The 11,891-nt window shown below is 34.0% G+C and overlaps 1 protein-coding gene across 1 annotated transcript; it reads left to right on the top strand.

Annotated features, from left to right (window-relative positions):
* Positions 1 to 4,039: 4,039 nt before the first annotated feature.
* Positions 4,040 to 9,608, top strand: LOC120075922 (MACPF domain-containing protein At4g24290-like). Its single transcript, XM_039029671.2, has 7 exons — positions 4,040 to 4,707; positions 5,922 to 6,160; positions 6,816 to 7,008; positions 7,117 to 7,194; positions 7,278 to 7,461; positions 7,910 to 8,076; positions 8,717 to 9,608. Exons 1-7 carry the CDS (start codon positions 4,450 to 4,452, stop codon positions 9,422 to 9,424), a joined length of 1,827 nt encoding a protein of 608 aa, XP_038885599.2. The 5' UTR covers positions 4,040 to 4,449; the 3' UTR covers positions 9,425 to 9,608.
* Positions 9,609 to 11,891: the final 2,283 nt, after the last annotated feature.

Below are 11,891 nucleotides of genomic sequence, written 5' to 3'. Positions count from 1 at the left end.
CATCTTCTGAATCTAGTATTCCATTTCCCATCACCATGACCTTTTTGTTGACACATTCCTTGCTCGTGTGTCCAAACCTCTTGCACTTCCAACATCTAATAGAACTAGACTTCTCCTTCACCTCCTTTGAAGCTTCATTCTTTTTAATATTGGAGCTCTCAGCCTCAGCTCTTTTAGCAGCCACCAACTTCCTTTTTGCTTCACTCCTATTTACAAAACCATCATTGTTCCAAACATTAGAATTTGAAAAGCTATTAGCTTTAGAATTATACCTCTTGGAATACTGCTTTATAATTATACCTCTTAAAATTACGCTAGTTGAAAAAACACGAACTGACCATGTTTTCTAAAAGTGTTTTCTTTCCCTTTCTTACTTTCACAAAGAAAAATTCCCACAAACCTTCCTTGTTCTAAAGAGAATAGCAATGAATATTGATGGTCGTGTCTTGCTTGGAGCTTTAAGAACGTGGTTTGTTTGATTGTGTTGTTTTCATTCAAGACCCGGAGAAGATTTGAAAAAGAATTTCTACAAAGGCTTGTTGCTCTTCTTCCTCGTAATCTTCAGTTTAAAGCATGCTTAACTGTATTCAATTTATTATTTTGTAATATATTTCCTATAACACAATTGTGCAAAAGGCGATTAATCGTTTCCACTTTAGGAATTCCATTCCTTTAAGAACATCATGCAGATGATGCATATGTGCAGGACCATTCCACAGATGATACACTATAACATCGGTACCGCTTCTTCACCCATGCCAGTAAGTAGTACAGGTATGCAGTAGCGCTCCGAAAGGTGGGTACCATCGACGTCTACATCTGACGATAACGACTTAAGTGCTGCAAAGTAGCACCTGGCTGTTGTTAGTGATAGGCAGGAGGAAATGAACAATAAACTGAATGATGTGATGAACACAAATATGTTCGGCTTCATGAGTTCGATATCATATTTTATTGACTCAATCTCAAAGGTAATCTTAATACCTACTAGTCATGAGACCCCCGTTCAAAATGTTTGTCAGTTCGATAATCAGACCAGTCTCCCACGTTCTGTTTAAGATTTTGATCCATAAATACAACCTTCTCTCCAACCTTGTATCAATACTTGTGCACAGTCGAAACTCCCACTCATTGATGAACTCGTTACCTCAAATGACCCTGAATCCACTACATATGATAAACCTCATCATTTCACAACGACTTGACCCCAAATCAAAATTTGAAAATGATCCCATACACTCGATTAACATTTAGATTTGGACCTGAAGCAACACTGATTTTCTACCTCTTGTTACTCCAAATGAATCAAGTAGTTTTGGATCAGAACAGAAAGATGATCCCAAAGTACCGATCATCGAATCAGACGTGAACTTACTTACACAAGTGGTCATATCCAGTGACTCTGAGTAGGATGGGTTCTAGGGGGAGGGGGTTTGTATGTGTATATATATATATATTTGGTGTGGTGAATATTGAACCTCGACCCCATGATTTTGTATGATCTAATCATTTTGTACATTTTGATCTTTTTATGAAAATGAAATTCCAGTTTGATTGTTTACTGTTCTTTTATGTTGATTTATGTCTAGTTTGTGGGGTTGTCTTTAGAATATCTAATATGAAGGAACTGGTAATAACATATGCATGCAACGAACAAGTGATTGAAGTCTTAAGCGAACCACCATATTTTTCTCCAGGTGTGCTATATCGACGGACCATGATAACGGTAGATCGATAAGTGTGAGCACAAATGTGGTTAAAAAATAATTCAAAAATAAACTTTTGTATCAATCAAACAAACACAAATCAATAAAACCATCAATATTATTATCGTTATCGACTACACAATTAGAATTGACAGATTGATAAGCATACGAGTGAATGTGGTTATAAAATTGTTAAAACAGCTACAATCGCTACCAATGGATGCATCTATAAATCCATATCTTATGATTTTTTAGGGCAAAATATGGAAATTCAGCAAAAAGTATTCGTATAAAATTGGTCCCACTGCATAACCAAACACAATTGAATTGAGGATCTTCCTGAGCTAAATTAGTTTACAAGATTTGATTACAAATGGTACAGTGGATCCCACATTTAATTGCGATTACGAATGGACGTGTAAACAAAAACAAAGGTAATTAGATGGGGTCCACTAACCACATTGAGATTGATTTATACCATTCACTCGAGGTAAACATGGCCAGTTCAAATTAGAATTACCAAAACTTATTTTGTATATGATTTAGGTTTTATTTTAATCTCTTAACTTTTCAAGTTTATTCTATTTTGGACTAACTTTCAAAATGCATGTCTAGTTTAGGTTCCATTTGATATTATTTGATTTTTGATTTTTGATTTTTAGAAATTAAGTTTATAAACACTACTTGTTTCTTTAGTTTATTTGTTTTGTTATTAACTTTTCACTAGTATTTTAAATAACCAAGCCAAAATTTGAAAAAATTAAAACATATTTTTTCAAAATTTTATTTTTGGTTTTAGAATTTGACTAAAAATTAAAGAATTTCTTCAAGAAATATAATATACATACTATCAGTTTTGGAGAAAGCAATCATAGTAAATTAGGAGAAAACAAACATACTTTTTTTATTAAAAAAAATTATCAAACGGGACTTTAGTTCTCGAATTTTTAAGATTGTTCCACTTTGATAATCGAACTTTTACAATGTCTATTTTAGTCATTGCACTTTAAAAAGTGACTATTTTTTGCCATTCTCACATTTATTTTAATTTTAACAAATTAGAGTATGTGTACTAATTTTAACAAACATAGGACAAAACAAATTTAAGACAGTAAAATATAGCAAGAACCAAAAGATCCCCTTTTAAAAGTTTATAAACTAAAGTATACATTTTGAAAGTTTAAAGATCAAAATAGAACAAATTTAAAAACACAATAACCAAACAGTCATTTTAAAAGTTTAATAACCAAAATAGAATAAACTTGAAAGTACAAACGCTACTATACATTTTAAACCATGTAACTATCTACTTCTTCCCATTCTTTGTCTCTTAAGTTATGCTAAATCTATCCATTTTTTAATTTGACAAGTAATAAATGATGTTCTTTTTTCTTTTCCCAACTTTTATTCACTAGGGTCGGACTCTAGACATCATTATTTATTGTTGTTTTAAATTTATTAGGTGAGATAGAGACTTGAATCTAACTCAAATCTTTTTATTTTTAGTTAAAAGTATAATTCGTTACTAATTAAATTATGCTCAACTCACAACATTGAGTCATAACGTTAAAACGAGTTATTGAATAAATCTTTAAAATGAGAGTTGGTGTCTTATCTACAAAGATAAATAAGTTAAACTGGATTAACAAAGTTGACTAAAAAGGACTATAAAATCTCAATTCAAAATTCAAAGGGCACCAATGTGCAACAAAAGTTAATCTACTTTAAAGTTTAAAATTTTAAAATCACGATCATGAGCAATTGATGAGAAGTTTAGTAAAATTCAACCACAAAAGTTGAACTTAGGGGTGTACATAGTATGTGTTGGATTAGGTTGAGGGGTTTTTTTGATCTATATGAAAATTCGAGTTGGCTGGATTGACAACCTCAAACCCAACCCAACCCTTAAAATTGGAGTTGGGTTGTCGGGTTATATTTTCTTTTTCCTTTTTAGTTAAGAATATGTAAATTTATATACAACACATGATCCAATCAATCCAACAATCCACGACCCAATCAATCCAACAAAAAATATATAAATAATTCAGGTTGGGTTAGATCAACCTAAAATTTTTTTATAGTCAATCCACGACCCAATCAATCCAACAAAAAATAGAAAAAATTTAACTCGACATAAAAACAAAACTAATCCAACTAAACTCTTACATTTTAGATTTAGTAGTTAAGATCATTTAGATTGTTGGATTATTTGAAGACCCTTCGGTTTGTGGTTTTTGGTATGCATTTTGAATTTGGATTTGAAAAGAATAATTTTTAGGGCAACTAAAGGTTGAAATTTGACATTGAAAGGGAGGTGGTAGTTGGTATTTTAGGTTTGGTAATCAAATGGACAATTTGACTTCACGGTGGACCTTCCGCCGTCCTTTCCGCCGGAGAGTCAAACCACGTGGGGTCGCTCCGTCGTATTCACCAATTTTACCTTTGAATTTTTCTTCTTTTCCTCAATTTCACTTCGAATTTGAGACCGACAAGTTTCTGAATCCGAAAAATGTTTTTCATTATTTTTCAATTCGTATTTGGTCTGTTGTCAGTCTACCATGATTCCTATTTTATCTGGTCAAATTTGGAGGCAGGTCAAAATTTTAGATCTGTACCTACTACTTCTACTTCTTCTTCTTCTTCCTTCTCTGACCTTTTTGAATCTTATTCCATTTGCGTGGTTTCTCCGATTCTTTGTTGATCATCATCATCCTTCGCCGACCTTGCTGTTGGACGTTCCGCGATGCTCTCGCCGGAGAAGTCTGTTGAGGTTCGAGCTTTGGATTGTTTGGGGCGAGGGTTTGATCTGACGAATGATTTTAGGTTGAAATTTGTGAAGGGAAATGGTGTCGGAGGACGGAGGTTGGTGGTGGTCGACGATGTAAACAAAAGGGATATGGTGTTTCCCGATGGAGCTGTCGTTCGGGGAGTTTCTCAGGATATTCGTTGTGATAAAGGAGATCGAATTCGCTTCAAATCCGATGTTCTTCAGTTCAATCAGGTTCTCCACCTTTTTTCCATCTCTTTTCTCTTCTCATGATCACTCTGTGAATAGTTTCTTTAATTTAATCTCGTGGATTACGTTTGAAGTTCAATTCGGTGGAAATCAAAAGTTGGGTTGAATTTGATTCACGGATGAAATTTGAATTTTCTCAAAACTCAGTAAGTAGGCGTATGTAGCATGAAGTTGCTTTTTATCTATTTACTTATTCTGTTTCCCTTGAAGAGGTGGGGCTACCAAAACATTGAACAAAGTCGCGAGTTTAACTGATGTTCATCAAACCAATCTTTCGAAGAATTTTTGTTGGTTAATTATATAATCGATTTGACAACATCTACAGAAGCTACACAGTAAATTATTAGAGTTTGAATTACGTCACATCGTTTCCTTTGTCTCGTGCGTATGTCCGGGCTGTAAATTTTTGTAAGCATGGATGCACTATTTCAAAAGATTGCTCATTGAATGTCAACAATAATTAAACCCCAGTAAATGGTTAGTGGTTACGAAATACCAATGATAGCTTATGGACTTTACTATTTGGTTACTCCAGATGTAAATTTATGCAAACTTATATTGTTTTGAAGGTCTCTCAACTTGAATTCCGATTCTTAGATATTGGCAAAACTCAAAAAGTATATAATACCAACATCTTGGGAAAACATGTATACCTTTTCTCTTTCTTTTTTGGATAAGAGGGAATACATGTATACTATACTTCACTCATAAGTAACATCCAAAACTACCGCCTAACTAACATCTAAAAAAATAATTTGTAGTTCTTTGGCTGCTTCTTGGTGTGCAAGTTGGAAGCCTTTTGCAACTATTCCATAGTTGTAATTTGTGGACTTCTTTCTAATCTCATCTTTCAAGGTTTACCAATTTGGGGATTTTTTTTAATTATTTTTTAAATTTATTCTTTTATTATTTATTTTACTCTATAATCTATTATTATTATTATTATTATTTGTAAGGGTCCTCGTAAATGTGGGTGAAATGTCTTTCTTTTTTGAGAACGTTTATAACTTTGAACATCGTTGAAAGCTTTCAATAATCAATGAGAAGTTTGTTTTTTTTCTTTACTTCATGAAGTGGTCCATGAAAAGAAAAAGAGAAAAAGGAACTAACATCTGACGCATATTCTGGATAAATTGGACTGTTTTCACAGTGCAACTCTAAAAACTAAAAGTTCATATGTTTGGTTGTTTTCTATGCAGATGTCTGAGACATTGAATCAGAAATCTTCCATCCAAGGAAAAGTTCCTTCGGGCTATTTTAACTCTATGTTTGATTTGAGTGGAGACTGGTTTCATGATGCTGCTGATGCCAATTATCTTGCTTTTGATGGTTATTTTATCGCACTATACTATTTGCATTTAACGGCCTCTCCCCTTGTATTGCAAGACGAAGTGAAGAAAGCTGTTCCATCTAATTGGGATCCAGCATCTTTGTCCAGGTACTTTCTAGATACAGTGCTTGCCTTGTCTTTTCGTGTTAAGTTTCTGTTCAACTTCACAATTCTTGGTGGATTTTTATTTGCTAATAATCTTCTTTTATTGACATAACTCGAAATAAAAAATCATAAAGGTAATTGTAGTTGTTAATACTTGCTAAGTTTATGATGTGATGGATGATACTTCAGTAATTAATGACAGATTTAGCAAAATAAGTTGTTACGTCTTTAATGAAACTCACAATACTCGGCATAACTTCACTTCCTTCTGTTTCCTTGTAGTTTTACACATACATAGTTAGTGTTCATTGTTGTGCACAGTTTTGAAGGTGTTTTTTCTTCTATTATAATGATATAAAGTTGGTTGATAAATGATACCAAGTACCAATGTTTGTGGCTGGATAAGTAGATTTGTATTTAAAAGAAAAGAATGTACAATGTGAGGAAGGGAACATTAGTTGTCCAATTTTAGACCTGAGAAGTTAGATGATTATAGAAACTGTCTAATTGGCACCGATTAAAGGCAAAGGATATTTCAAATGGCTTTATTCAACGTTTACTTGAGTTTTATGGTCATTGCTATGCACTCCTATAATATGATGCTCAGCAGTTTCTTTTTTGAGTTTCATATTTTTTAACACTAATGAATAGTAGGCAGGTTCATACAGACGTATGGAACACATATAATAGTAGGAACGGCTATTGGAGGTCAAGATTTAATTTCAGTACGGCAGAGACCTTCCTCGCCAATACCTCCTGCTGAGCTTCGTAGACATTTGGAGGATCTTGGAGACATTTTGTTTTCCGATAAAAGAAGTCCTTCTACTCTGCAGAGGAAAAGAGATGGAAAGGTATATCAGGACACAAAAATTTGTTCAATTCCTTTCCTGAAACAAAGAGGAAGTATGATCGAAAAAGTAATCCTTCAATGAATAATTGAATATAGTCTTCTCTTGTAGGTTCCAGAACTATTCACACGAATTTTGCAGTCAAGTTCTATACAGTTGACCAGTATTTCAGAAACATCAAGCAAGGATGTAAGTCGAGAATGAAAAATCTGAGCTTGTTCTGAAAAATGTTTCAGCCTGTAATTGTCTCATATTTACTCGGAACGTAACAGGGAATCACCTTAATTTGCTCCAAGAGAGGAGGGGATCCCTTCCTGCATAGTCATACTAGCTGGCTCCAGACTGTTAGCTCAAAACCAGAAGTTATCTTATTCAGATTTGTACCTATTACTTCACTTCTTACTGGGGTTGCAGGCAGTGGTTATCTTAGCCATGCAATAAACTTGTACTTACGCTGTAAGCAATTTCATGCTTGTTGTAGTATTAACTCTTGTTTCACTTTACATTTTTCCCTGTTTCCTTTCCGGTTGAACTCCTTGCTGTGTTGTATTGTTTCTGGAAAAATAGCCTTTTAGCATGTATCTATCTTAACGTCAAACAAATGGTGCAAAATTGTAGGTAGAATTTTTACCAGACTTTTCTGATGTAAATTGAGCATATTTATCTAGTCGAATGGGATGTAACGAATAATCCTAGAAGTTGTACACTCCTAGATGCACTTATTGACTTCTCTGAGCTGAGTAATTATGTTGGTTCATTAGTTGATCCTCCTGGTCTTTTTCTCTCAAAATAGTATTACTGTTCCCAACCCTGAACTTCAATTCTTAATAATGAGATTAAAGTTCTTTGTTAATCTAGTAATATTCATCAGTATAGATCTGCTGAATTGCTTCTACCATTATAGATAAACCTTCTTTGGGGGACTTGCAATACTTCTTGGAGTTCCAAATTCCAACACAATGGGCACCAAACTTCTGTGAGTTGCCTCTTGGGCATCAGAGGAAAAAGGCTACTTGTCCCACCCTGCAGTTCACTTTTATGAGTCCTAGGACGTACATCACCCCCACCCAGGTATTCAATTTTTTTCTATTTGTATTCTACAAAAGCTGCATGATCTCCAAACAAGAACTTAATTAATTAGAAACTTCTGATTTGTTCTTAGCATACATTTTGGTTGGTAATATGGGAACACCATAAAATGTTCCAGCATATTTCCACAAAAATGATTTCAAAATCTTATACGCATGAGAATTGTTCTTAGATCGAACTTCGAGTTATAACGTGTTTAGATATAGGTTTTTTCTTATTTAATGTGCTATTGTGGACACCTTTTCTTCCTTCCTTTCTTTCTTTCTTTTTTATTTTTTATTTTATTTTTTTATTTTTTATTTTTAAGAATGAATTATATTGTTCTTTCTTAAATATTGACTTTATCATTTACAAAAATATTAATATTTCCGAGTTTCCATTCAAGCACAGTTCTGGGAGAAAATAAAGAAAGAAAATCTGTTAGTTTTTTTAACATTTGGGTAATTCCTTGCGTAGAGAACACCTTGTTTATTAAAATTCATCTTTACCAGAGGAATAACATTCGGTTTGCATAACAATGTAAAATAAGCCTGTTTCTTGCATTTCTCTGGATTAAGCAGCATATGCTATCTGATTCTCATTCACTATTGACCTTGTTTTGGTATTTAAATTTTCCTTTCAGGTCACAAGTAGTACAAAACCGTTAGTTGGCCTTCGCCTGTATTTAGAAGGGAAGAAATCCAATTGGTTGGCTTTACATGTACAGCATCTGACCAGCCTTCCCAAAGTCATGGCTAGATTGATGGGCACATCTAATGTATCAAGTCGAAGCCGGTGGCTAGGTTCCGATGACAGTGACTCCAATAGCCAATTCCTAGAACCTATTAAATGGAAAAGCTATTCAAATGTGTGCACTTCAGTCGTCAGGCATGATCCCAACTGGTTGCAGCAAGATGGAGATGGTGTTTACATTGTAACGGGAGCTCAGCTCATCAGCAAAGGGAAATGGCCTAAGACAATACTTCATCTCCGCCTGCAGTTCACTCACTTGCCCAATTGCACCATTCGAAGAACTGAGTGGGCTGCTGCTCGTGAAACTTCTCGAAAGTCGACTTTCCTCATGAATTTAAGCACGACATTCACGTTCACACAGCGAGCTGCTGGTGATAAAAAGAAGCAGGTCCCAGGTGCTCTGAACTCTGGTGTCTATGGTGAGGCACCACCAGTCCCAGTTCGATCAAAAAAGCTTCTCAAATATGTGGATACAGCTGAGGTGGTAAGGGGGCCACACGATGCTCCCGGACATTGGCTAGTAACGGCTGCTAAGTTGGTAACTGAGGGTGGTAAGATTGGTTTGAATGTAAAGTTTGCATTGTTAGATTACAGTTGATATAAAAAGTAGAGTTTGATTGTATAGTGGACATAGGCTTATATTTCATTGAAGGGATTTCATCAATTTTCTCACAGTTTTGGGGTGGCATATTTAATGTCATATTATATTATATATATTGGATTTGTTGTACAGAGTAACAGTTGAAGATGATAAGAGATCACAGTGCTGTATTTGGTGTTCATTTTTATTTTAAATCTGTCTCGAAATCATATTGACAGACGGTTTTTAAGTCAAATTATTTTATAAGTTAATAGTAATCGAACTTTTCTTCATGATCTCTGTGATGGGTATTTAGCTCACCAACATGAGTTGAGTTGATATAATATACCAACTCATTGTTTGGTCCACCAACTTTAAATGTCGGTGGAGTTGAGTTGGTATATTTTATCAATTCACCCCAACTCATTTCAACTCTTCCTTCTTCCCATGTTTTCAATGGCTTCATCCATTGCCTATTGTCACACTCTAAGAACTAACTCCGGATTCCGACAACCACCTCCAATGACAATTCTGAGTTTCGACAACTACCTTCGATGAAAATTTCGGCAACGAAATCCGGACTCCAACAATCACCTTTGATGACAGCTCTAGCGATCAACTCTGAGAGGACAACCTTCGTGCGACTAACTCCGACAACCAATCCTGGCCTTCGACAACCATCTCCGGTAACCTAACTCCGACTACCACCTTTGCGCTACCAACTCAGATTACCAATTGCCTTTGACAACAAACTCCGATGACCAACTCTGACAACCACCTTCGTATGCTCCGACAACCATCTCCGACTACAAACTCTGATGAAAATCGCCTTCGATGATCACCTTTGAGCAAGCAACTCCGACAACCAACTCAGGACTTCGACAACCACATTCAACAACAAACTCTGACAATCAACTTTAATACCATCTTTATGTGACTAACTTCGGGCTCCGATAGTCACCTTCGACTACAATCTCCAACGAAAATCATCTTCGATGATTAATTTCGACGACTACTTTTGTCCGACCAACTTCGGGATTCGAAAACCACCTTCGATGACAAACTTTGACAGTCAACTCCAATACACCTTCATGCGACTAACTTCAGTCTTCGACAACCACCTCCGACTACAAACTCCAGCAAAAATCATCTTCGATAATCAACTTTGGCAACCACTTTCAACTACTATAAGACTCATGACTATTATAGTATGTTGTAGGGTTGTTGATTATATAAAAAATATTATATTGTCTACATTAAGTGCAATATTTATACGTAATGAGTTCACATATCAAATGAGTGTTAATAATATTTAGACGAAAAGTATGTATGTAGTTGAAAATTATGCAACATATATATAAAAAAAAAACCATAAAATGAAAATTTTTTTCTTGGAACATTTTCTAGGAAGAATTAGTGAAAGATAGAGATTTTTCTCTGATGATTCTCCAAATTTAGAGGAAATGAAAGTGAAACTGTTGAGGAAATATGGTGACATTCCATTGGTTGTTACGATTATGGGGTAGATTTAATTAAAAAATTCATGACATAATAAAAATATAGAGCAACAATAGGAAGAAGAAGAAAAAGAAGAAGATAATGAAATTCATGGAGAAAAATTAGCTAGAATCAAAAGTTTTGATTTTCTTTAGTTTCTCATTTTATTTAACCATATTTTTACAAGAAATGTAATGGGTTAATTGTTGTTCATTGCAAAAAAAAAAAAAAAAAAAAAAAAAAAAAAAAAAAAAAAAAAAAAAAAAAAAAAAAAAAAGAAAGAAAGAAAGAAAGAAAGAAATAAAAGTTTTAAAAATTAAAAGAAAAAAATTACAATCCATATTTTATTCAAACAAAGATGGGTAGAATTATTGAAAAAAAAGTTTCAAAACAAAAATAGTAATCATAAAAGCATATTATTCAGAGTTAAAAAAACTGCATCAGATGCCCAGACATAGAACCCAACTTTGTTGAGGTTGATGCCCTAAATCTCACAGGGTCTTGTAGTTTGTAATTATATTGTACAAATATTTTATTTATTTAATAAAATATAAGATGTTTTATTTGACATTTAGAGCATTAAACCCATAAACCAATAAACTAACATAGAAGATTATTATCTGTAACTTAAACATGCATGTAAAGACATATAGGTGGATCAAGTTTAAGTGATAACCTAAATGGTCTATAGTAGATGGATAAGGCTGGATACCTTATCCTAGTGACACTACGAATACGACCCACTTTGTAGATGTTATAATTATTGTAAAATGCTACAAATGATCTGATCCTAATTATTCATGTGAAGACATGTGAGTGGGAGTATTCTATACAAGAGAGTTTGTAGAAGACCAGACCATGAAATGACTAGTCTTATTATATAACCCTGTTCATAATTGAGAATTACATTTCACTAGGATGAAAATAGGTGACATGACCTGAATCCTGAGTTAGTTGTGAACTCTTGCCTATGAAGATGGTTCTTTGA

Source organism: Benincasa hispida, chromosome 4, assembly GCF_027475165.1.
Source record: "Benincasa hispida cultivar pf3 chromosome 4, pf3_genome.v1.1, whole genome shotgun sequence".
Lineage (NCBI taxonomy): Eukaryota > Viridiplantae > Streptophyta > Magnoliopsida > Cucurbitales > Cucurbitaceae > Benincasa > Benincasa hispida.
The sequence above is the reverse complement of the archived record's forward strand: the minus strand, read 5'-3'. Positions and strand labels throughout refer to the sequence as shown.